Source organism: Anolis carolinensis, unplaced genomic scaffold (assembly GCF_035594765.1).
Source record: "Anolis carolinensis isolate JA03-04 unplaced genomic scaffold, rAnoCar3.1.pri scaffold_9, whole genome shotgun sequence".
NCBI classification, from domain to species: Eukaryota; Metazoa; Chordata; class Lepidosauria; order Squamata; family Dactyloidae; genus Anolis; species Anolis carolinensis.
The window spans coordinates 26,246,206-26,273,566 of record NW_026943820.1 but is presented as its reverse complement, the minus strand read 5'-3'; the positions used below and the strand labels follow the sequence as shown (position 1 = coordinate 26,273,566).

Below are 27,361 nucleotides of genomic sequence, written 5' to 3'. Positions count from 1 at the left end.
AATAATAATAATAATGATAATAATAATAATAATAATGTTTGACACCAGGAGCTTTCAGAAATCCAAAGAACCTGGACTGTGTTGTTGAAGACTTTCATGGCCAAAATTACTGGGTTGCTGTGAGTTTTCCGTGTTGTATGTCTGTGTTCCAGAAGCATTCTCCCCTGACATTTAGCTCACATAATGTCCAGGATGGGAGAAATAACTCTTGCCTGTTTGAGGAAAGTCTGTTCACTCAAAAACAGGGAAATTCCATAAAAGAAAAAAATCAGGACCAGCTAACACCTCCCGACAAAGGATTCCCCCAAGCAGGAAGCAGCCAGGTTTTGAGGCTGCAACGCCATTCAATTCTAATCAAGCTGACCAATTGCAACATACACATGCCTCAGGCAGGCAAAAGTTATTTCTCCCACCCTGGATATTATTCTATAGATAAATAAACCCCACTTGCCTAGTTTCCAACAGACCTCACAACCTCTGAGGATGCCTGCCATAGATGTGGGTGAAACGTCAGGAGAGAATGCTTCTGGAACATGGCCATACAGCCCGGAAAACTCACAGCAACCCAACCTGGAATGTGACTTTTTTGGACCAAAACTCACATCGCCAAAATATTTCCAGGCTCTAGAGTTGTATATTATTATTATTATTATTATTATTATTATTATTATTATTATTATTATTATTATATTGTATGACACAGCAAACAAGATAGATATGCTGGATTTCGTATCACAAAATCACAAGTTGAACACTTCCCAAGCGTTTAGGACTGTGTGTATTATTTATTTATTTATTTATTTATACCTCGCTTTATCTCCCCAAAGGCGACTCAAATTTGGCTGAAAAAACCAGACTTTCCAGAAATGCAAAACCAGAAGAAGAGCTGGCACAATTTTAGTTGCGAACAGAGATGTAATCACAAGTGGCTAAGGCATTCAAAAGATAAGACTGGCACCAATAATTATCTAAAAATCTCAAGACGACATTTAGGTTTCTAAACTAAATACATTCAGTAGTCCTCCTAAAATGATGGCAATACATTCATTGACATTGCAATTTACACAAGAGGGCATCAACAAGGAGGAAAGTGCAAGAAATCACCTAGTAATACTGGCTCTAAAAAAAGCAGGTTGAAAAAGGATTTACCTGAAAAGCTACAAATGCAAAAGTAATGACGATGTGCTCTGGCTAATGAAGTCTCAATTCAGCATGGATCTAAGGCTTCGTTTTCCTTATTTTACAGTGACACTATTTTAAGCTTTCATTCTGTCCTCGGTTTCAGAAAAATACTGAGTTTTTGGCTATAAAAGCACACTCTGGCAAAACAAAGATATCTTACAGCACCTTAGAGACGGAGAGGAAGAAGTTGACAGCATGAGCTTGCATAGACAAAATCTACTTTGATCAGTTTTGTTGTGATCATTCATTGACAGTCTTATCTATGAACTGTCTCTACAAGAACTTGCTGCCTTCAAAAAAGGCCAGAAGCAGCATCAAGGCATTGAGAAGAGGGGATCACACGAATACCCCAAAGGCACCAGATCCCATTGGATCTCAGAAGTGAGGCATTGGAACTTTTCTAATGCCATATACTCAATGAAGAGGAAGACGATAATAAACCACCTCTTGAGTATTCTTTGTTCACAAAACTCAAGGGATTCCTTTAACAGGCAAGATGATTTACTCAAATCGGATGTGCCATCGAATCTAACGCGCTCCTCCGTTTTCCAAAAACCCTGGAGTATTTGCTAGCGAATGTAATGTGCACTCTTTGTAAAGATAAAGGTAATAGATTTCCCCTGACATTAAGGCCAGTCATGTCCGACTCTGGGAATTTCTAAGCCGAAGAGCCGGCGTTGTCCATAGACACCTCCAAGGTCATGTGGCCGGCATGACTGCATGGAGCACCGTTACCTTCCCGCCAGAGTGGTATCTATTGATCGACTCACATTTGCATGTTTTCGAACTGCTCGGTTGGCAGGAGCTGGGGCTGACAGCGGCTGCTCACTCCCCTCCCCGGATTCGAATCTGCAATCTTTCGGTCTACAAGTTCAGCAGGTCAGTGCTTTAACACGCTGTGCCACCCTGGGGCACTCTTTGTAATTTGGCCCAAAAAAAAAGGTGTGCATTACAGTTTCTGCATGTTTATAATTCCTTCTTTAAAAACAAAAGTGTTAGAACACCAAAGCTTCCAGCAATGGAAAAGGAAAACCTTGGGTGCATCTATGCTGTAGAATGAATTTACTCTACCTGCCCTGGCTCAATCGTATGGAATCATGTAGTTTTACTGCCAAAGAATGCTGGTGGCATTCTACAAATCCCAGGATTGCATAGCATTAAATTAGAGATGACGTCCCTCAAAATAGGAGCTCCAGTTGCAGCTCCTGAAGCAGCTTCTCCTTTTGCTCAGCACTAAGATGACCATAACTCTTGAATCTAATGCGCACCCTAATTTTGGGAAGGCAATTCAGCAAAAAACAAAAAAGTGAGCATTAGATTCGAGTAAATACAGTAATCTGATTTGTGGCGGGAGGTTGCTGTTACGTTGAAGGTTTTGTTGGTCTATTTTGGTGTATGTGTGAAATGTTGAATCAAGTGTTTTGGTTATTGGAGTTTTGCAACTGTGTATTTGCTTTCCAGCAGCACACAGGTTAATGGCAGGCCAGCTTGAATGATAGCCTGCCTAGCCAATAGATCAAGCCTTCCGGTCTCAGAAGTGCAGACAGGACATTTGTCATTCTGCTATGGAATGTGGGAGTTGAAAGAAAACTGTATGCTGGTTTTATATCTGTAAGCCGCCCCGAGTCCCTCTGGGGAGATGGTGGCAGGGTACAAAAATAAAATTATTATTATTATTATTATTTTGCTGGCGATTGGCAAAGAGAGAGGACATGCTTTGCCTTTGTTAGGGAAGCATGAGTCCTATGAGCAATGGACTTTGTAACTGTAAACAGTTTGCATATAATAAATCCTTAGAACTGCTGTGATCAGCTGAGTTACAACTGTGGTGTCATTTGTCGGTGCTGCTTGTAGCCAGATGCTTAAGCGGTCTGACGGAAGATGGATTGGTGAGAGGCCTGACTCACCAATAAATCAGGATGGTTCGGAGCTAATTAACCCCCTGACAGGTTTCTGAGTATGACTTGAGCCGTTTCCCTTGTTGCAACAAGAAGGCCGATTCCTGAGAGTAGTTTGGCACGGAAGCAGCATCGGTCCCTTTAGTCCAAGCGTCATGGTGTAAATGAGGAACTATCGCAGGGTCTACTTTCAAACAAGGTGCAGTTTAACGACATGCAAAGTCACAGGAGAGTTCCAACAACGTGGCTGTGCAGCGACTAGTCCTGCATAAGTTTTCTCTCCTTTTCGTCCCACGTTTACGAGTTGTTGTCTCCTTGCGGGATGCCCAGCAGCTCCTCTGCCAGGCTGATGAGGCCGTTCTCCTCCAAGGCCGCAACCAGGCGCTGGATGGTGGCTCGCTTGCCCTCCGACTCCATGAACCTGCGCAGCAGCTGGTAGGCTTGCTCGTAGAGGCCCTCCCGCTCGTACTCCAAGGCCAGGTTGTCGATGGCGGGGTCCCGGAGAGCGCGGCAGCCCACCTGCAAGGAGCGGCCCACCTGCTTCCACTTCTTGGACACCAGCTTGGCAAACTTCTGGTGGTCCTCGTAAGTAATTTTTCTGTTGACTGAGAAAAAAGGGAAACACAAAACACATTTCACTCATAGAATCATAGAGTTGGAAGAGACCGCTTGCTCCTCTTATTTTTATATTGGCACTGGAAATTCTATTAAACAACATCCGAGACGACGAAAATCTGCGGGGTCTAAAAATAGGAAAATAATCTTACCAAATAGGAGCCTTTGCTGATGACCTTATTTGCACAATAGAAGATGCCATAAATATTATTGAACTCTGGCTACCAAAATTTGAAAAATTTGGTAAAATATCAGGATTCAGAATAAACAAGGAGAAATCTAAAATACTAGCTGTGCCCGGCCACGCGTTGCTGTGGCAAAGTGGTGGTGGTATTGGTTAAAAATTGTTGTGTAATTTTTATTTGACTTTATTTGCATTTTTTTATTAATTTTATTGTAAGTTATATTTTTATTTATTATATTTTATTATTTTCTTGTACTATTTTTAGTTATTTTCTGTTATTATAGTATTTTATTGTATTAATTTTTTGTGTTTTTTATTTTTTTATTGGGTTGCTAGGAGACCAAGTTGGAGGAGCTTAGCCTTCTAACTGGCAGCAATTGGATAAAAGCAATTATTCATTTCTCTCTAATTAGGACTTTATTTTTCTTTTCTTTTTGTTGTATCAACCTAGAGGCGTGGATGATGGGTTGTGTTGTCAAATTTCGAGGTTGGAGGGCCTGTAGTTTTGTTGTTTTGTGGGTCGCCATGATGCCATCACTCTTTTATATATATAGATTAACTAAAAATATGACAAAAATAAAACAAGAAAAGCTATAAGAACTTACAGGCTTACAGATCGTGAAGAAAATTAGATATTTAGGGATAAATCTAACAGCCAAGATATGAGGATTTATTAGAAAGAACTGACTCGAACTGGGAATTAAAAAGCTTAGAGAAAATAAAGATCAAACACAACAAAATTACTTGGTTCCAATATAGACAAATACAAGATTACTATAGAGAAGATTAAAAAATTGGTTTCATGGAAAAGAATTCAACATGGGACAAAATCATTCAAAGTAAGGAAAAGATCATAGCAAAAACGTATAAAACACTCCTAGAGTGGAGCACTGAGAAATAATTAGTAAAAGAATGTATGATAAAATCGTCAATATATTTTGGAAGAACAATAGCACTAATGAACATGGACAAACTGACAGCAACACTTGTAAAATCTTGTAAAATATCAGCCCGGGGCTGTGGCGCAGACGGGAGAGCAAGCCAGTGCAATTAACTGTAATGAATCACTGACCAGGAGGTCATAAGTTTGAGGCCCGCTCGGAGCTATGTTGTTGTCTTTGTCCTATGTTAAAAGGCATTGAATGTTTGCCTAATATGTGTAATGTGATTCGCCCTGAGTCCCCTTCGGGGTGAGAAGGGCGGAATATAAATGCTGTAAATAAATAAATAAAAATAAATAAATAAAATCGCAAGGGAAGAATATGAATTGGATAGACCAAATCAGCTCTAGATTATTAAATATGGTTTTCTGTGGGCAAGCAGATGGTGGCTATTGGATGGCATATATTCTGTATCAGAAACTAGAGCTGATGTGGTCTATCCAATGCAGTTTTCTCAATCCGCAGCCCAAATAACCAAACTGAATCAACTCTAGATTTAGACCATAAACTGATTCGTAACCCTTTTGGTACTAATGTTGGAGAGCGGTCCCTGGTCAAGTGGTCCTAGTTTACAACTTGCCTAGTTTCCAACAGACCTCAGAACCTCTGAGGATGCCTGCCAAAGATGTGGGCGAAACATCAGGAGAGAATGCTTCTGGAACATGGCCAGACAGCCCAGAAAACTCACAGCAGCCTATTTGTAAACACCTGCTTTTTAAGCAGGTAAACTTTCAAAAACTACCATAAAATATAAGCTAAAGTGAGTTTTTATTTCATATTGATTACTATTCGCTCTCACAGATAGATGGATCGATTGACAGATAAATAGATAGACTATACTGCCAGGAAGCAAGTAAATAATCAGCTTTTCTGACTGTCCTTGGTTTCAAAAATGTCTATATAGTGCCACCCAGAGGTGGTCAAACAAATCAATCTTCTTTTAAGTACAGTGTTATTCAATACTCATTAGTAAATTGGATTATTCTCTGAAGCCTTGTTTTGTAACAATCTTTTGGAACTTTACTTTTGCTTTTAAAGAACTATTTATTTGCTATTTCCTAAAAAACTACAAAAGACTTCAACCTGTGTGCAGCCTGGTGTATATAGCAAGGTGAAACTAGCCCAAGGTGCGACACTGAAAATGAAACTGACTTCCAAATATTACAGAATTTAAATGAAAAAGTATTGGGTGAGTGTTTCAATTCTTAAGTTTCTGCATGGGTGCCCCCTCCCTCCCCTGTGTTTCTTAATATCTGTTTACTAATACAAAACTTATGAATCACATGCAGCAAACAATTTAAAAATTAAGATCTGCATGCCCCTAGTATAAACAAATGTAAACATTGGATATGTGAAGATGAATAACTTCCAGTTTGTAACTGTGAGTTTTCTGGGATGTTTGGCTGTGTTCCAGAAGCATTCTCTCCTGACGTTTCAGCCACGTCTATGGCAGGCATCCTCAGAGGTTGTGAGGTTTGTTGGAAACTTTGCAAGTGAGGTTTATATTTTGTGGAATAATGTCCAAGGTGGGAGAAAGAACTCTTGTCTGCCGGAGGCAAGTGTGAATGTTACCATTAGCCACCTTAATTAATTAATAATAATAATAATAAATTTATTTTTGTATGCCGCCTCCACCTCCCCGGCTGGGGACTCGGAGCGGTTCACATGGGGAACAAGCCCAATATAATCGCATAAAATCATAAAATAAAAATGTAGACATCAGACAACACAATTTAAAAACAATTTAAACAAGTCATAGTTAAAATCGACATAGTTAAAATGTTAAAACAATCATCCAGGCATTAAAGGTCCAATATAGGATAACATCTGGGCGATAATCAAAACTGATTTAGAGAGTTTTGATTAGCATTGAAAAGGCTTGCAGCTTCAAAGCCTGGCTGATTCCTGCCTGGGGGAATCCTTTGTTGGGCGGTGTTAGCTGGCTCTGATTGTTTCATGTCTGGAATTCCCCTGTTTTCAGACTGTTGTTCATTAATATTTACAGTCCTGATTTTAGAGTTTTTTTTAATACTGGTAACCAGATTTTGTTCATTTTCGTAGTTTCCTCCATTCTGTGTAGTCTGACATGGTGCTTCTGGAACATGGCCATACAGCCCAGAAAACTCACAGCAACCCAGTGATCCTGGCCATGAAAGCCTTCGACAAGACAACTTCCCATTTCTTCTTGGAAACACTCACCAAATTGCTGGCCCTGAAATGTAAACGTGTCGCTCTGCGGCGGAGGCCTTGAATTCTCTACAAAACCATAAGATGGGGGTGGAGAATTCAAAGACGAAGGAGGAGAATTCAAAGACGGAAGCGAGGAACTCGGAGACTGGGGTGAAGAATCCAAAGAGGAAAAACTTTTGTCACTGTTTTCGCCCCGACAAAAATTCAGATTCTTGAGGGATTCCTCCAACTCTGTGATTTCTTCATCCCGGAGTCGATTCGGCTGAAATATCCATGTGTGGAAAAGAGAGAGATTTTTTAAAGCATCAAACAGCAGTTTAGACAAAAGTCAACATTTAGTTGTGTTTCTTAAAACCAACCAAGACCTTACAAAACAATGCAAACTTTTGTTCCCCAGAACTCTTCACTAGACAGTGATACAAAATATATTTATTTATTTACAGCATTTATATTCCGCCCTTCTCACCCTGAAGGGGACTCAGGGCGAATCACATTACACATATAGGCAAACATTCAATGCCTTTTAACATAGAACAAAGACAGACAAACATAGGCTCCGAGCGGGCCTCGAACTCATGACCTCCTGGTCAGAGTGATTCATTGCAGCTGGATTCAGCTGGCTTGCTCTCCAGCCTCTGCCACAGCCCGCTATGATATGGTGCAAAAAGGTAAAAGAAATCCAGAATTCAACTTCTTTCCAAACTGAAAAAAAAAGATAAACTTTAAAATGGTAGAAGCACAAAGTGAAGAGGCAGAAGCATCCTTTTCTTCTTCCTACTGTCCTCATTCCAGCCTCCCTCCTTCTCCAGCGTTCTCTCCATCTTTCTCTTCATGAAGCCAAACGTATCAGGAATTAAAACAACGCAAAATCAACTAACACAAAATTTCTCAAAGCAGACAGCAATCTCCCAAAGCAGACAAGAGCACGAGGCACAGAGGCTGCTCCCATGAAGCCCTAGAGCCCTGTTCTCTCACTCTAATGCTCCCTCTAGCACTTGCTCTTAACTCAAAATGTTGCTCGTAAGTCAAAGCTAAACACGGGTTGACCGGCGTTTCTTAACTCAAAACACTCTTAAGTTGGGATGCCCTTAAGTCGAGGTTCTACTGTATTTCTATCCCACCCTTCACCTACAAAATTTCTCATCACTAGAGCAGCTTACAAATAGTTAAGCTGATGCTTCCCTGTCCTCGGGCTTACAATTTAAATAAAACCTGGCACAAAAGGGAAAGGCAGTGGGGAAAGGGATTAAGTCCCACAGACACTGCCTCTTCTTCTCACCTCCAAGGCCAGGGCTGTGGCAGTTGGGATGGAGGGAAGGACTGTTGTAATGGATTAGCCTACCTTACAAGGTTGGTGTACAAGTAGTTTCAGGCCTTGCTTGCAAAGCTAAGCAGAACAAGAGGAAGGAGCGATCAGGCAGCCATTACTGGAATTGCAGTCTGAGCGGCTGATGTAAATGGGGAGAGTTGCTTAGCAACTGGAGATGGGCGGAGCCAAAGTGACAGTTGGAGCTAGGCAGCCAGAGAATATATTCAGTTAGCTAGGGAGTTTGAAGATAAGTTTTGGGAACTGTTATTAGAGAGATACCTCTTTGAGGAATATAGTTAAGAGCCTTCAGGGAAGAAGGGCTAAGAATTATATTGAGACTTTATATAGTTTAGAGTGCTGGTGTCAGAGCACAGTCAGCTCTAGTTTGTAGTGCAGTTTTCTTGTACTGATTCTTTGTCTGCTGTGCTTTGAGGAGTTTCTGATATTTGACTTCAATCAAAGCAGGTTCTTCACTTTGCTTTACATCTTCTGCCAGGGCATGTTCTTCTTCTTTGACTGCTTGTTTTACTTGTAAGAGTCCTCTGCCACCAGATCTTCTAGGCAGATATAGCCGGTCAACATCACTGCGAGGGTGCAGTGAATGATGAATGGTCATGAGTTTTCTTGTTTTTCTATCCAAATTGTCCAATTTCCACCTATGTCCAGTTTATGATGCCAGCAGTATATCTTATGACAGGTATGGCCAAGGTGTTTATAGCCTTGATGGTGTTGCCTCCATTGAGCTTGCTTTTGAGAATTTTTCCGACTACTACTACTACTACTACTACTTATTATTATTATTATTATTATTATTATTATTATTATTATTATTATTATATAACCATCTGAGCATCAGATTGTAATTCCTACCATAACAAGATTGCAATTTGGGCCCAAGAGCGACCCACCCATCCCACTGCCATCCTCACCTTTTCTCCGAAGATGCACTCCAGGCACCGCTCCTCCTCTCGGATCATGGCGTCCAGCTTCTCCGCTCCCGCTTTCAGCTCCGTCTGGAGAGGGATCCGGCTGCTCAGGGCCAACGAGACCTGGAGGTGCCTCTGGAGAGCATCCCGGAGGACTCCTTCCCGGTAGCTTTGCAGAAACCTCCTGCAATTCTCTTTCACAGAGAACTTGAGCTGGACGATCAGCTGGGGGTCACTGCAGTACACTTTCAGCATGTCCACCCCATGGAAGCTTCCAGTGGAATCTGGGGGGAGATGCGGAAAGAGTTTGGGAGGAAAAAGGATTAATGGAACAGCAAAAGACCATGATACGATCTGTTGTACTCCAAGGCTGGGAAGCATCTCTGTATTTATTTATTTATTTATTTATTTACATCACTTTTACCTCGCCCTTCTCACCCGGAGGGACTCAGGACGGCTTACAACAGTCGGCAATTATATTGCCCAAAATACATTTAATAAAACAGTAACAGAATCAATACACAATAAAACAGTACCGCATTAATTAAAACTCTAATTAAACTCTATTAAACCATGAATTATAAAAATTTAAAATGCATACAGTAGAGTCTCACTTATCCAACATAAACAGGCCGGCAGAACGTTGGATAAGCGAATATGTTGGATAATGAGAGATTAAGAAAAAGCCTATTAAACATTAAATTAGGCTATGATTTTACAAATTAAGCACCAAAACATCATGTTATACAACAAATTTGACAGAAAAAGTAGTTCAATACGCAGTAATGCTACGTCGTAATTACTGTATTTATGAATTTAGCACCAAAATATCATGATGTATTGAAAACATTGACTACAAAAATGCGTTGGATAATCCAGAACGTTGGATAAGCAAGTGTTGGATAAGTGAGACTCTACTGTATAGTTAAATTCGTCCAGGTAGTTAATTATGTTATTATGTAAGTCATTACAGAGGTAGCTAATAGTTGTCAATATTGCAATTTTGATTGATCATTTGTTTTGTCATATTTTAGTTTTTGTTTTTTTTAAAAACAACTCAGAGGCTGTTTCAACATATTTTGCAATAATGGCGGGCTTTAAAAAAATTGCAGTTGCTACTTTCTCCCATTGCTTTGTTGCCAGCATTTTTTTAAGCACTATAGATGTTCTGATGTTGTTTTTGTAAGGTTTTCCAGGCTTCCAATGGGGTTCTATTTGAGATGGATTCAATTTCCTCTTGGATGGGATCTCGCCTGATGCAGATGAATTCACATTCTGTACTTCTGGAACACAATTACTTCAGTTCTGGGTTAGCAGCTCCTTTGGACATTAACTCCCACCACCCTGAGAACCTGAGAAATCCCTGCAGCTCAGCCACTTGCATATGTTTCAGCTAGCTCTGTACTTAACACCACACTCCAGTCCAAGATGAAATAGCAAAGCAGTTTACTGGCGAATATATATGAAAAGCAGTTCAGCAAAACAGAATAAAAACCAAAGTCAAAATGACAGAAATAGTTCACAGAATTCAAAGTTCAAGAATAGCATCAAAACCCAGGAATAAATCCACAACATGAGATTCAGGAACACTTCTTCAAACTTGGGAACATAGAATACGAGCAACAGGAAACATGGAACAAGAAATCCCTTAACAGGCTTGATTTGGCAAGAGATGCAACCTCAAAAACCAACGTTGACCTGACTGGCCAAAAAGCCTTTTTGTCTTTCTAATAAAGACAGAAAATTACGCGGTTGTTGTATGTCTTTCGGGCTGGAATACCTCACAACCTCTGAGGATGCCTGCCATAGATGTGGGCGAAACATCAGGAGAGAATACTTCTGGAACATGGCCACACAGCCCGAAAGACATACAACAACCCTGTGATCCTGGCCATGAAAGCCTTTGACAACACAGAAAATTGTGCCTTCTCCCCTGAGAAACTGATAAGGACTTTTTGGCTAACAAGTGTCTTGACTTTTCACAAACTCTATTGAGCTGTCCTGTGTTGACTATACTTAAATCTCCTATCTAACTGCTCATTAGACTGACCACCTGGAATCCCCTCTTCTGAGCTCATGTCTGCTTCTAACCTTGCACGCAGATTTCACAATCAAATTTCAAATTTATTTATTACAGTCGATGAACAGCAACAGAAAATGTACAAGCATCAGTATAGCGTAGAAACGTATACAATTAGATCTAATATGTTCTCACTTGTCCCCGCTGGTTTGCTTTTAATTACTCTGATTTTATCTGCTTGGATTTTAATGTATTGTCCGTTATTTTATTTTGTGTATCGTTGGAATGTTTTAAGTTTTTGTCAAATATGTTGTGTTGTTGTTTCGGGCTTGTCCCTGTTGTGAGCCGCCCCGAGTCCCTTCGGGGAGATGGGGTGGGATATAAAAATAAAGTTTATTATTTATTATTATTATTCTCCTAACATGTTTAAAGGAGAAACGGCTCCCTTGAGTGCAAGATTTTGCTTGCCAAGCGATCTGAGTTTTCAGCTTTGGAAGAGGTCTAAATTCCAAATTCCAATCGTTAGGACGGTGAGAAACAACAGGCAAATATTACCAAAATGTTGCTGATCAGGCGGATGGATGCCAATGGCCTTCCCTACCTGCCAATGCCAACTTGAGCGCCTTGAACACATTCGGCTTCCGCTGGGGGTTTCCATAGAGTTTGGGCAGAAGGACGTTTTCGGATGTCGACTGGACAAAGAGGTAAGCGCTCCCCATCCAGGTAGCATGGCTGTCCCCCATCGTTCCTTCTCCTAGAAGAAGAAAGAAAAAAAATGGAAAAACAAACCGCATGAGTAGGAGTTAGATTTCCAGAAATGTAATTTCCACAACCTGGATTCAAATCAGTTCCTACACCTGTATTTTCATCACACTCTTTTTCACTTTATATTAAGACCTGTGAAAAGGCATGGGTTAGAAAGCTATAGTTGGCCTTCCCCATTGGTGAGTTTTGCAGATTTATTTACAGTAGAGTCTCACTTATCCAAGCTAAACAGGCTGGCAGAACCTTGGATAAGCAAATATGTTGGATAATGAGGGATTAAGGAAAAGCCTATTAAACATCAAATTAGGTTATGATTTTACAAATTAAGTACAGTAGAGTCTCACTTATCCAACATAAACGGGCCGGCAGAACGTTGGATAAGCGGATATGTTGGATAATAAGGAGAGATTAAGGAAAAGCCTATTAAACATCAAATTAGGTTATGATTTTACAAATTAAGTACAGTAGAGTCTCACTTATCCAACATAAACGGGCCGGCAGAACATTGGATAAGCGGATATGTTGGATAATAAGGAGAGATTAAGGAAAAGCCTATTAAACATCAAATTAAACATCAAATCAACGAATTTAGCACCAAAATATCACGATGTATTGAAAACATTGACTACAAAAATGCGTTGGATAATCCAGAACGTTGGATAAGCAAGTGTTGGATAAGTGAGACTCTACTGTATAGTTAAATTCGTCCAGGTAGTTAATTATGTTATTATGTAAGTCATTACAGAGGTAGCTAATAGTTGTCAATATTGCAATTTTGATTGATCATTTGTTTTCAATTTTCCAATTATCCAATGTTCTGCCGGCCCGTTTATGTTGGATAAGTGAGACTCTACTGTACTTAATTTGTAAAATCATAACCTAATTTGATGTTTAATAGGCTTTTCCTTAATCTCTCCTTATTATCCAACATATCCGCTTATCCAACGTTCTGCCGGCCCGTTTATGTTGGATAAGTGAGACTCTACTGTACTTAATTTGTAAAATCATAACCTAATTTGATGTTTAATAGGCTTTTCCTTAATCCCTCATTATCCAACATATTTGCTTATCCAAGGTTCTGCCAGCCTGTTTAGCTTGGATAAGTGAGACTCTACTGTAAATAAATCTGCAAAACTCACCAATGGGGAAGGCCAACTATAGCTTTCTAACCCATGCCTTTTCACAGGTCTTAATATAAAGTGAAAAAGAGTGTGATGAAAATTTTGATTGATCATTTGTTGTTGGATAAGCGAGTGTTGGATAAGTGAGTCTCTACTGTACCAAAACATCATGTTATACAACAAATTTGACAGAAAAAGTACAGTATATACAGTCTATCTAGTGTGTGTAGTATAGATGATATCATAGATAGATAATATATATAATATGTGATATGTTACATATATATATCATGTGTGTATATATAATATAGATAGATATCAGACAGACTATATATATAATACTAGCTGTGTCCGGCCACGTGTTGCTGTGGCGAAGTCTGGTGGTATGGGAAATAAAGTATTGAGGAATTGGTGGTAGTTAAGGTAAAGGGTAAATGTTTTACTTTACATTAAGTCCATTATAAATGGGTTATATAGCTGTGTGGAAGGGCCTTGAGTCTACACTGCCATATAATCCAGTTAAAATCAGATAATCTGTATTTTATAGGCAGTGTGGAAGAGGCCTAAGTGAGGCCTAACTCTGCCTGTCCCCTGGGTTGAGTGGGTTGCTAGGAGACCAAGTGGGCGGAGCTTAGCCTTTGGATAAAAACAATTATTCCTCTCCCTCTAATTAGGACTTTATTTTTCTTTTCTTTTTGTTGTATGAACATAGAGGCATGGATGAGGGGTTGTGCTGCCAAGTTTAGTGTTTCTGGGATGTGTAGTTTTGTTGTTTTGTCCTAGGCCGAAATTTCATTACCCTTATATATATATAGATGTGATATATATGTTACATATATATATAGTGTGTGTGTGTGTGTGTGTGTGTATATATACATATAGATATCCTGTGCCTGATACAAACCTTGGCCAGGTTATAATTCTGCATCTACACTGGAGAATTAACCTAGTTTGAAAGCTAAAAGGCCTTGGAAAACTACAACTCCCACCATTCCATAGCACTGAGCCATGGCAGTTCAAGTGGTATCAAACTGGTAGATTGGAGCCTACATTTATGACACTTAAGAAACTTTTCCAAAGTGTGGAAACCACCCAGTTTTCCCAGTTCGAACTGGCTTACCTCTCCCAGCCTTCTCCTGCGACTCTCCCAGCCCGGCGCTTCCGCCTTTGCGCACTGAAAGCAAGGAAGGGGCTTCCTTCTCAATGAAAGCGAAAGTTCATTCATTTTTTCCCCCGGTCGTTCCCGAATGGTCGAATAGCCTGTCAATCACAGTTAGAAGACTTTCTATTGGACGACCGGGGAGGCGGGCGCGCGAAGTTGGCAAGGAAGTTAGGCAGCCAATCAGAGGAGGCGCTCGGCAGATAGATTTCCCTTAAAGGGGCCGAGACAGATTTAGGTGTGTCTCTTCCTGATCCAGGTAAGTGGAGATTGGCTTCTATAAAAGGCTTCTATAAAAGGCTTCTATAAAAGGCAAGGCGCTTAATTGGAACTGTATAGGTTAATTAGTGGAAAGTTGGGAGGAAAACAGGAAGGAGGCTTGTACAGTAGAGTCTCACTTATCCAACACTCGCTTATCCAACGTTCTGGATTATCCAATGCATTTTTGTAGCCAATGTTTTCAATATATCGTGATATTTTGGTGCTAAATTCCTACTGTATTTCTGAGCCTCAATTATATGCCCTTTCTTTAGATGCATCTGCATTGTAGAAATCATGCAATTTGATAGCGCTACTACTAATAATAATAACACCCCATAATTACTAATAATAACACCCCAGACACACACACACTGACATATTTTCACTTTTATTATGTGTATAGATAGATAATATAGATAATAATAATATTTCCACCATGTCTCCTGTATCAATTTAACCATATAATAATATATAATACTCATACAGTAGAGTCTCACTTATCCAACATAAACGGGCCTATTAAACATCAAATTAGGTTATGATTTTACAAATTAAGCACCAAAACATCATGTTATACAACAAATTTGACAGAAAAGGTAGTTCAATACGCAGTAATGTTATGTTGTAATTACTGTACTTACGAATCTAGCACCAAAATATCACGATGTATTGAAAACATTGACTACAAAAATGCATTGGATAATCCAGAACGTTGGATAAGTGAAACTCTACTGTATTATACTATACTAATATTATAATATATTGTGTGCTATATATAATATTGATAATAATATTATGATGTAATACAATGTAATAATAATAATACACTATTATAATTGTATATTTATATTACATGCAATATTACTAATAATATTGCAATATAGTTGTATTGTACAATATAATAATATATAATGCTTATATAGTGCTTATATTGTGCTATACTAATAATACAGTAGAGTCTCACTTATCCAAGCCTCGCTTATCCAACGTTCTGTATTATCCAACGCATTTTTGTAGTCAATGTTTTCAATGCATTGTGATATTTTGGTGCTAAATTCGTAAATACAGTAATTACAGCATAACATTACTGCATATTGAACTACTTTTTCTGTCAAATGTTTTGTATAACATGATGTTTTGTTGCTTAATTTGTAAAATCATAACCTAATTTGATGTTTAATAGGCTTTTCCTTAATCCCTCCTTATTATCCAAGATATTCGCTTATCCAAGCTTCTGCCGGCCCGTTTATGTTGGATAAGTGAGACTCTACTGTAATAATATATAATGCTCATATTATACTATACTAATATTATACAGTACTAGGTTGGCAGAAGCTGGGGCTAATAGTGGGAGCTCACTCCGCTCACCGGATGCTGGGACATAAGGACAGTATAGAAGAAGCCTTACATTCAGGGGGAAATGAAGGTACAGGTTGAGTCGGTGACACTCCCATAGACGGGAAGCCGACAATGGAAGACCTTTTATGGAAACGGGGCTGTTCAGAGCAAACAATTAAGCCAACAACATCCGTTTGCTGCTGGACTTTGGAACAGAAGAGCTAAAGCTCACACAAACACCTTTTTAAAAAAATATTTCTGAGATTTGTTTCCTGAATGAGAGCTATTGACACTACGCATCTAGTGAGACCTCTTGAAGAACAGTACATAACCCATCGGGGGTCTGCAGCTACAGTAGACATGGGCAAACTTGGGCCCTCCATGTGTTTTGGACTTCATCATAACATCATGTTATACAACAAATTTGACAGAAAAAGTAGTTCAATACGCAGTAATGTTATGTTGTAATTACCGTATTTACGAATTTAGCACCAAAATATCACGATATATTGAAAACATTGACTACAAAAATGGCTTGGATTATCCAGAAGCTTGGATAAACGAGGCTTGGATTAGTGAGACTCTACTGTATTTAAAATTTGTAACTCATAACGTGCACCTTGCTTATCCGCTATTGCAACCTCATTGTTTTTAATTCGATGTTTTAATACCGCGTTGTGTTTTTTCGGCTGCTGTGTATATATTATTATTGGTTTTTATTATTGTTCTTTGAAGTTTCATATTTTAATTTATCATTGTTTTGTATCTGATTTTTCTGTAAGCCGCCCCGAGTCCCCTTCGGGGGAGATGGAGGCGGGATATAAATAAACATTATTATTATTATTATTATTATTATTATTATTATTATTATTATTATTATTATTTTCTGGAGTAGCTGGAGCTTTTTGTTGTATGAACGTAGAGGCATGGATGAGGGGTTGTGCTGCCAAGTTTAGTGTTTCTTTCTGGAATGTGTAGTTTTGTTGTTTTGTCCTAAGCCGAAATTTCATTACCCTTTTATATATATACATACTGGCTTTGCCCGGCCACGCGTTGCTGTGGCTTATGGGAATCCTTTGTTGGCCAGGTGGAATAGCAGTGAATAGCCTTGCAGTCTCAAAGCCTGGTCGTTTTCTGGAGTAGCTGGAGCTGTTTGTTGTATGAACGTAGAGGCATGGATGAGGGATTGTGCTGCCAAGTTTAATGTTTCTGGGATGTGTAATTTTGTTGTTTTGTCCTAGGCCGAAATTTCATTACCCTTTATATATATATATACTAGCTGTGCCCGGCCACGCATTGCTGTGGCGTTGTCTGGTGGTGTTGGTGAGAAATTGTTGAGGTAGTGGTGGTATTGAATGTCTGTTGTATGGTTGTCTTTATGTTTAGTATGCATTTGGTTGTTTGTGTACTGTGAAAGTGGTGAGGGTAGAGGGGGTCTATGTACCTGTGTAGTATTGTATAGTATTTATACGTTGTCCATGTGTTGTGAATGCTTGGATAGTAGAAAGAGTTGGGCTGGATGGCCCTTAGGGGTCTCTCCAAACTCTTGTGCCTGTCCCCTGGGCTGAGTAGGTTGCTAGGAGACCAAGTGGGCGGAACTTAGCCTTGTAACTGGCAGCAATTGGATAAAAACAATTATTCCTCTCCCTCTAATTAGGACTTTATTTTTCTTTTCTTTTTGTTGTATCAACCTAGAGACGTGGATAATGGGTTGTGTTGTCAAATTTCGAGGTTGGGGGGCCTGTAGTTTTGTTGTTTTGTCCGCTGCCCTGATGCCATCACTCTTTTATATATATAGATATATATATCTTATTATTTTTCTCTATTATTTTTTTCTCTTCTTTTGTGATCACATGTGGCTCTCTCCTTTTATTGTATTACTATAACCATAAATAAAAGACATAAAAAAACCAAAAGTGGCAGGTTAAAACCTGGAACTTCAATCAGTGGCTGATACCAGCTGTTAGGAATCGTGGAAGTCCAAAACACCTGGAGGGCTGAAGTTTGCCCATACCTGATGTAGATACACCTTTAGATTTCTGGAGCACCATACAGAACGTGATCTCTTGCTCCTAAGGATTATATAAGTGTGTGCGATGACAATGGAAGGAGTGGCAAAGATCAATAGGGAGAAGGCAAACAGAACCGTTATATCATTGCCTTTTTACTTAAGGAACGCCTCCTTTCATGTCCAAAGGCAGGGAAATTATCTCATCGTTTCCGGAAAGCAAACCGTGGTTAAAAAGCCCCTTTCTTCCCGAGCATTCCAGTTTGAAAGCCCGGAGGAGATCTGAACTCTTTGGGAGGGATCTGCAACTGGTGAGCATGAAAAAGAATTCCATTTCCAGACAGAGGAAGCTATAAATAATATTGGCACCGTGAATTGCCGAGCCCTTTCTGTCGCTTTGGGTTTCTTTCCTGTTCTGCCAAACAGCCACACCGTTATAGACGCAATGCTAGGCAATCCTGGGAGTCGTAGTTTGGCAAAGCATCAGCATTCTTGAGCAGAGAGTGATGAAGAAGAACATTTTAATGTAGATAAGAAGCTGGGTTTCAGTAAGAAAGAGGACTTTTGGGACAAAACAATACAAACGGAGAAAAAACTTATAACTAAGATCTATAATAACGGTGCTCCTAATCCTTGGCGGCTTTATTCTTATTTCTTCTTCATTCCAATCCTTTCCGGATTCTTTCTAAAGAGCCTTTCCCCATCTATTCATCTGATAGTTTTGTTGTTGTTCCTAATAGAAGCCGAATATTTTTATTTTTCATTTTTACTTTTTATTTTATTTTTTCTCTTTACATTTTTATTTTTATAGATACAGTAGAGTCTCACTTATCCAACACTCGCTTATCCAACGTTCTGGATTATCCAATGCATTTTTGTAGTCAATGTTTTCAATACATCGTGATATTTTGGTGCTAGATTCGTAAGTACAGTAATTACAACATAACATTACTGCGTATTGAACTACCTTTTCTGTCAAATTTGTTGTCTAACATGATGTTTTGGTGCTTAATTTGTAAAATCATAACCTAATTTGATGTTTAATAGGCTTTTCCTTAATCTCTCCTTATTATCCAACATATTCACTTATCCAACGTTCTGCCGGCTCGTTTACGTTGGATAAGCGAGACTCTACTGTACTTTTTATTTATTTTTCTCTTTACATTTTTATTTTTTATACTTTTTATTTTTTTCTCTTTACATTTTTATTTTATAGATACTTTTTATTTTTTCTCTTTTCTCTCTCTCTCTTTTATTCAGTCTTTACTATAAATATTATTGTTCTCACTCTTTCCAGGTTTAGAAATATTTAATAAAAAATTATTTTTTAAAAATAATAAGAATAACGGCGCTCCATGCAGTCATGCCAATGGCCGCATGACCTTGGAGGTGTCTGTGAACAACGCCGGCTCTTCGGCTTAGAAATGGAGATGAGCACCAACTCCCAGAGTCGGACTTGATGTCAGGGGAAAACATTTACCTTTACCTTTAATGTTTTAAAAACCATACGTCTTGTGTTACTAACTTCGTTCTCTTCTAAGTCTTTCTAAGTCGGGTTGTTGTATGTTTCCCGGGCTGTATGGCCATGCTCCAGAAGCATTCTCTCCTGACGCTTCGCCCACATCTATGGCAGGCATCCTCAGAGGTTGGGAGGTATCGAAAAAACTAAGCAAGGAATGTTTATCTATATCTGTGGAAAGTCCAGGGTGAGAGAAGAACTCTTTGTCAGTTGGAAAGCCAGGAGTTGAACCTTTCCAATGCTAATTAAGGTGATTAAATGCAACATTCACACTGGCTTTCCAACTGACAAAGAGTTCTTCTCACACCCTGGACTTCCCACAGATATATATATAAACCTTCTTTGCTGAGTTTCTCCATGCCTGTCAGACCCTAGGCAGCGGAGCACCAAGAACCATACACGGAGGCCAATAACTATCTAATATCTTTATTAAAGAAGTATATAAGAATAATAAAAACAAGTAGAAAATGTAGTCCAGAAACAGACCTTTCAAATGAGGCCAAATATAGTCCAGAAATAGTTTGTCCAATAAATGATATTAGAGTTCAAAGATAAAATCCAATAACCGAAACACACACTATTGCCAGGCAATAGTGTGGGGAAATGTCCAGAGTCTTTCAAGGCACAAGGTAAATCCACAAGGAGGTTGGAAACGAGGCTTGAATCTAGGAATCAGGATCCGTAGCTAGGAACGAGGCAAGGCAATCCAAAACTTGATTCTAAGAACAAAATCTGTGGCTAGGAGCAAAGCAAGGCAATTCTTGGAGGCTTGGATAGACGAGGCAAGGAAACTGGATTTGCGGACTTAGCAAAGTCCACACTAGGCTGGAAACATTAATTCACTCCTGGAGCTGCTCTGTTGTCTCCGCAACGAACCAACCGTGCCAGGCACCTTTAACGGGGTCTCGTTTTCCCGCCAAACAGGTGTTCAGCGTCCTCTTTCCCTAGAGAACAGGGAACGAAACCTAACTTTGCAGATGTGAGACTCCTTGGATTTTCCCAGGGGAAACATGGCTAATCAGTGTCTTGTCTGGCAGCAATTCTCAAACTCCTGCGAACCCGCTCTTTAACTCCCCTGTCTGCAGTAAAGGAATGTCTCCTAGTGAAGGGAGGTGAGAGCTGTTCAAGGTCGGTTTTAATTGGCTCTTGGGCAAGAACATCAACATCAGGCATCTTGAAGGAGTCCAGCTGTTGTTGATCCGGAGAAAACCCCATGTTTTCATCCTCATCTGCCACAGTGACACTAGGAACGGGACTACAAGGCCCATGAGGCATCACAATGCCTCACAACCTCTGAGGATGCCTGCCATAGATGTGGGTGAAACATCAGGAGAGAATGCTTCTGGAGCATGGCCATACAGCCCGGAAAATGCACAACAACCCTGTGATCCTGGCCATGAAAGCCTTCGACAACAAATTCTTTTAAAGTCCTTTCTTTCTTTCCTCCTTCCTTCTTTTCTCTCTTTTTTACATGGGATGGAGATGTGATAGTAACAAACTGGTATCGTTGTGTTTTCTTCCTTCTTCCAGTGAGAAAAACCGCACTCCAAGCTTGCAACAAAGTGCCCAAAGAAAGGATGTCTGTCGCAAACTTATGGAACTGCGTCCCGGAAGAAATCCTGGCTCACATCTTTTATTACCTATCTCTCAAAGACAGGCATGCGGCTTTCCGGGTGTGCCGGCACTGGGCCGAAGCCGTTTCCACCAGCTCCGTTTGGGGCTTTACGGAAGTCAGGTAAGGAGACAAATCTGGGTCTGAAAGGCTTTAAAAATCCGTATTTTCTCCCCAATATTTCCTTTTCTAGGATGGTGCCCCCTGTGGCACAGCAGATTATTGCATTTATTAGTTTACTCTATTTATTATTACATGTATTATTTTCCTGTATTTATTATTATTATTATTTTATTATATTCATTGAAGAAGATGAGAATAATGATTTGATGAGAGTCGGACAGTCTTATCTTAAATTTGAACTTTATGTAAATATTCAAAAACATTTACCCTACTGATGCCTCAATTAATGTAATTTCATTGGTATCTCGGCTTATACTGGAGTCAATGTTTTCCCAGTTTTTTTGTGGTATAATTAGGTGCCTCAGCTTATATTCGGGTCGGTTTATACTCGAGTATATACGGTATTTTAATAATCCTGTGGACTCTTCTTGTTGTGTTTCAAATAATAATGATGATGATGATGATGATGGGCACATTGGGTGCCGTGCCAAAAGATCTCAGCCGGCATATGGAAACAATAGACATTGACAAAATTACGATCTGCCAACTGCAAAAGGCCACCCTGCTGGGATCTGCGCGCATCATCCGAAAATACATCACACAGTCCTAAACGCTTGGGAAGTGTTCGACTTGTGATTTTGTGATACGAAATCCAGCATATCTATCTTGTTATTCTATCATAATAATAATAATAATAATAATAATAATAATAATAATAATAATAATAATAATATATCACACAATCCTAAACACTTGGGAAGTATTTGGCTTGTGATTTTGTGATACGAAATCCAGCATATATATCTAGTTATTCTATCTTAATAATAATAATAATAATAATAATAATAAATATACATCACACAGTCCTAAACACTTGGGAAGTGTTTGACTTGTGATTTTGTGATACGAAATCCAGCATATATATCTTGTTATTCTATCTTACTAATAATAATAATAATAAATATACATCACACAGTCCTAAACACTTGGGAAGTGTTCGACTTGTGATTTCGTGATACAAAATCCAGCATATATATTTTGTTATTCTATCTTAATAAATAATAATAAATAAATAAATAAATAATATACATCACACAGTCCTAAACACTTGGGAAGTGTTCGACTTGTGACTTTGTGATATGAAATCCAGCATACAGCATATATCATGTTATTCTATCTTAATAATAATAATGATGATGATGAATTGCATTCACAAATTGTCTTTCCAGTTGTGATGGAGAGGAGGAGGAGGAAGGCACCTTGACGAGTCTGCACCAGTTCCTTCCCCACATCAAGCACTTAAAAATCGTGTTCGATCAGTCCAAAAAGAGCACCCAGCAGAACGTCACCCGCATTTTGGACCTGTTGCCCCAGAAGAACCACAAGTTGCGGGCCTTGTGCATCGAGTGCCGAGGAGAGAACCCGTTATTCTATTCTGGCCAAGACATATTGCAGAGCATCCGGAACGTCTGCCGGAGCGACACCAAGATCGACCTCCGCTGCCTCGACTTCCGCAAAATGCCCTTCACCTTGGACGACGCCACGGTGCGCCTCGTGGCTTTGGGCAGCCCCAACTTGCACACTTTATTCCTCAACAACCGGACTTTGGTGTGCAACGTCAAGCCGGAGACGACGCTCGAGGTGTTGCGGCTTTGCCCCAAACTTTCCATCTTGGGCGTCTATTATGTCAGCCTCTCGGAGGACGTTTTCCAAGAACTGGCCGCACCAAACAGAGCTCCCCTTCGGCGCTTGGATATTTTCTGCGAGCGTTTGGACAAATACAGCGCGGTCATCCCGGATGAATTATGGGCAGCGGTGAGCGAGAGGCACCCGGCGCTGCGGGTGGAGCTGGAGTTCGACCACACGGTCCCGGCGTGGAAGATCCCGCGGATACTGAAGCCCAACATCCCCGTGTCCACGTTGCAACTCAACACCTACAACTACATGGTGAACCAGGTCCGCTTCGTCACCGGCAGCTACAGCCGGTCTCTGGAGAGCTTTGTCCTCCGCACCACGCCTTCCGAGGACCTCGACGCCGCGCTGATCGAGTTGGCCAAAAAGTGTCTTCGCTTGAAGGAGATCCACTGCTACTGCGTGGTTGGCCAAGACGTGGTGGACGCCTTCCTTGCGCATTGTGCGCAGCTGAAGAGTTACACATTGAAGATCACCAAAGAGCGCGGACCTTGGAGAGCAACGGCGGTCCGATAACGCCGATGCGCATGGACAAGTTGCCCAATGTTTTGGAATCACGGGAGTTTTAATATAGACTCTTTAGCATAAACCAGGTGTTGGCCAACTTGGGTTGTCTCTCCGGGTGTTTTGGACTTCAACTCCCACCATTCCTGGCCTCAGGCCCCTTCCTTTTCTTCCTCAGCCGCTTAAGCGGCTGAGGAAGAAAAGGAAGGGGCCTGAGGCCAGGAATGGTGGGAGTTGAAGTCCAAAACACCTGGAAACACGGCCCAAGTTGGCCCAGGTGTCAAAGGTATGACTTCATGGCTTCTTGGTTGGGCTCGAGGGAGAAAAGGAAGGGGCCTGAGGCCAGGAATGGTGGGAGTTGAAGTCCAAAACACCCGGAAACACGGCCCAAGTTGGCCCAGGTGTCAAAGATATGACTTCATGGCTTCTTGGTTGGGCTTGAGGGAGAAAAGGAAGGGGCCTGAGGCCAGGAATGGTGGGAGTTGAAGTCCAAAACACCCGGAAACACGGCCCAAGTTGGCCCAGGTGTCAAAGGTATGACTTCATGGCTTCTTGGTTGGGCTCACGGGAAAAAGGAAAGAGCCTGAGGCCAGGAATTGTGGGAGTTGAAGTCCAAAACACCTGCAGAGCCCATGTTTGCCCATGCCTGTAGTTCAATAGAAGTGGATGGCCATAGATTACAAAGCACTGGTCACTTCTACCCACTTTTTTTTGCACTCAATACAATTTATTGCTATTTGTTTGGATCGGTTGTAACCCAGAATAAACATATTGCAGATTTTTGTCTGAAGTTATTCCTATGGAGGTGAGATGTTGATGTAAAATTATATTATTTTGCATCGAAAGTTTGCTAAATTGATGGTATTGGGGACATAAAGAGGGGTTTAAATACAATAATAATAATAATAATAATAATAATAATCCATCACACAGTCCTAATGCAGTTCCTATTTATCTACTCATATTTGTTTTCAAACTACTAGGAAGGCAGAAGCTGGGCTAAGGTCAGGAGCTCACCCTGACCTGGGCGTCGAAATCTCAACCTTCCAGTTAGCAGGATTTATAGCAGCTAAAGCCTGGCCCATCTACACTTTGGCCAACCATCTACACTGCTATATATTATCCAGGCTATCTGCTTTGAAATGTATTACAGTAGAGTCTCACTTATCCAACGTTCTGTATTATCCAACGCATTTTTGTAGTCAATGTTTTCAATATATCATGATATTTTGGTGCTAAATTCATAAATACAGTAATTACTACATAGCATTACTGCGAATTGAACTACTTTTTCTGCCAAATTTGTTGTATAACATGATGCTTTGGTGCTTAATTTGTAAAATCATAACCCAATTTGATGTTTAATAGGCTTTTTCTTAATCCCTCCTTATTATCCAAGATATTCGCTTATCCAAGCTTCTGCCGGCCCGTTTAGCTTGGATAAGTGAGACTCTACTGTAATAATAATAGCCATCAGAACAAATGCAATTCAGGCCAAGATCAAAAAATCAGCTGATGACCCAAAATGCAGACTGTGCAAGGAAACCGACGAAACCATGGATCATCTCCTCAGCTGCTGTAAGAAAATTGCACAGACAGAAGGTGAAAGAGATAAAAGATATGGATAAACTAACTTTTTTATTAAAGAAAAATACAGGGACTTCGTTAAGATACACAGACTGGTCTAAAGTAAAAGAATTTGAAACAGAAAGAAGTTGAAGGATAAGTGATGAAGAATAAAAGGACGAAACCTTTTTGTACCTTTCTTCGCAAGCTTTTGGTAAGGTAAAGAAGCAATGACTAAGCTAATAAATAAAGGACAATATCTCTTTTTTAGGGTGTGTCCTTATTATTATGGACAATGAGGTTGATTCAATATTGGTTTTTTTGTATCACCCTCTTTTGTTTATATAGAATGGGAAACGCAAAGGCGAAGATGGAAGTCATTTTTACCAATATATTTTTTTCCTTTTTTTGATATATATATATATATATATATATACACACACACACACACACACACACTTTTTCTCTTTTTTTGTTTTCTCTTTTATCTTCTATTTTTTTTATACTTTCTTCACTTTCTGTCAAAATTATTGTTCTCACTCTTTCGTTGTTATTTAACTGATATACACCAATAAAATATACTTTAAAAAAAAGAAAAGAAAATCGCACAGACAGACTACAAGCAGAGGCACAACTGTGTGGCCCAAATGATTCATTGGAACTTATGCCTCAAGTACCACCTCCCAGCAGCAAAGAACTGGTGGGATCACAAACCTGCAAAAGTATTGGAAAATGAGCACGCAAAGATACTGTGGGACTTCCGAATCCAGACTGACAAAGTTCTGGAACACAACACACCAGACATCACAGTTGTGTCATAATAAAATAATAACAACAATAATCATAATGATGCATTGAAAGTTTGCTAAATTAATGGTATTGGGGACATATAGCAGGGTATAAATATAATAATAATAACAACAACAATAATGATGCATTGAAAGTTTGCTAAATTAATGCTTTTGGGGACATAAAGCAGGGTATAAATATAATGATGCATTGAAAGTTTGCTAAATTAATGCTTTTGGGGACATAAAGCAGGGTATAAATATAATAATAATGATGCATTGAAAGTTTGCTAAATTAATGCTTTTGGGGACATAAAGCAGGGTATAAATATAATAATAACAATAATGATGCATTGAAAGTTTGCTAAATTAATGCTTTTGGGAACATAAAGCAGGGTATAAATATAATAATAACAATAATGATGCATTGAAAGTTTGCTAAATTAATGCTTTTGGGAACATAAAGCAGGGTATAAATATAATAACAATGATGCATTGAAAGTTTGCTAAGTTAATGCTTTTGGGGACATAAAGCAGGGTATAAATATAATAATAACAACAACAATAATGATGATGCATTGAAAGTTTGCTAAATTAATGCTTTTGGGGACATAAAGCAGGGTATAAATATAATAATAATAACAACAACAACAATAATGATGATGCATTGAAAGTTTGCTAAATTAATGCTTTTGGGGACATAAAGCAGGGTATAAATATAATAATAACAACAACAATAATGATGATGCATTGAAAGTTTGCTAAATTAATGCTTTTGGGGACATAAAGTAGGGCATAAATATAATAATAATAATAATAATTTTGGGGACATACAGCGAGTTATAAATATAATAATAATAACAACAACAACAACATTAATAATGATGCATTGAAAGTTTGCTAAATTAATGCTTTTGGGGACATAAAGCAGGGTATAAATATAATAATAATAACAACAACAACAATAATGATGATGCATTGAAAGTTTGCTAAATTAATGCTTTTGGGGACATAAAGCAGGGTATAAATATAATAATAACAACAACAATAATGATGATGCATTGAAAGTTTGCTAAATTAATGCTTTTGGGGACATAAAGTAGGGCATAAATATAATAATAATAATAATAATTTTGGGGACATACAGCGAGTTATAAATATAATAATAATAACAACAACAACAACATTAATAATGATGCATTGAAAGTTTGCTAAATTAATGCTTTTGGGGACATAAAGCAGGGTATAAATATAATAATAACAACAACAATAATAATGATGCATTGAAAGTTTACTAAATTAATGCTTTTGGGGACATACAGCGAGTTATAAATATAATAATAATAATAACAAAAACAACAACAATAATGATACATTGAAAGTTTGCTAAATTAATGCTTTTGGGGACATACAGCAAGTTATAAATATAATAATAATAATAACAACAACAACAACAACAACAATTACGATGCATTGAAAGTTTGCTAAATTAATGCTTTTGGGGACATAAAGCAGGGTATAAATACAATAATAATAATAACAACAACAATAATGATGCATTGAAAGTTTGCTAAATTAATGCTTTTGGGGACATAAAGCGAGGTTATAAATATAATAATAATAATAATAATAATAATAAA

General features: G+C 39.1%; 2 protein-coding genes across 2 annotated transcripts; one reads left to right on the top strand and one right to left on the bottom strand.

Moving 5' to 3' along the window:
* Positions 1-761: 761 nt before the first annotated feature.
* tradd (TNFRSF1A associated via death domain) lies at positions 762-14,353 on the bottom strand. The gene is made up of 5 exons (XM_008111735.3): positions 14,272-14,353; positions 11,867-12,019; positions 9,249-9,529; positions 7,020-7,272; positions 762-3,685 (listed from the first exon to the last, which is right to left on the bottom strand). The coding sequence occupies exons 2-5, from the start codon at positions 12,006-12,008 to the stop codon at positions 3,378-3,380; spliced, it is 984 nt and encodes a 327-aa protein (XP_008109942.2). The 5' UTR covers positions 12,009-12,019; positions 14,272-14,353; the 3' UTR covers positions 762-3,377.
* Positions 14,354-14,371: 18 nt separating this feature from the next.
* LOC100556641 (F-box/LRR-repeat protein 8) lies at positions 14,372-24,149 on the top strand. Its single transcript, XM_008111737.3, has 4 exons — positions 14,372-14,569; positions 18,107-18,228; positions 20,967-21,171; positions 22,401-24,149. The coding sequence occupies exons 3-4, from the start codon at positions 21,014-21,016 to the stop codon at positions 23,377-23,379; spliced, it is 1,137 nt and encodes a 378-aa protein (XP_008109944.2). The 5' UTR covers positions 14,372-14,569; positions 18,107-18,228; positions 20,967-21,013; the 3' UTR covers positions 23,380-24,149.
* Positions 24,150-27,361: the final 3,212 nt, after the last annotated feature.

Coding starts and splice junctions, on each gene's coding strand:
- tradd (XM_008111735.3), bottom strand. CDS start 12,008: ATGGGGGACAGCCATGCTACCTGGATGGGGAGCGCTTACCTCTTTGTC. Junction 9,530..11,866: donor GCTCAAGTTGGCATTGGCAG/GTAGGGAAGGCC, acceptor ATCTCCCCCCAG/ATTCCACTGGAAGCTTCCAT. Junction 3,686..7,019: donor ATTTCAGGGCCAGCAATTTG/GTGAGTGTTTCC, acceptor CTTTTTTCTCAG/TCAACAGAAAAATTACTTAC.
- LOC100556641 (XM_008111737.3), top strand. CDS start 21,014: ATGTCTGTCGCAAACTTATGGAACTGCGTCCCGGAAGAAATCCTGGCT. Junction 21,172..22,400: donor TGGGGCTTTACGGAAGTCAG/GTAAGGAGACAA, acceptor TTGTCTTTCCAG/TTGTGATGGAGAGGAGGAGG.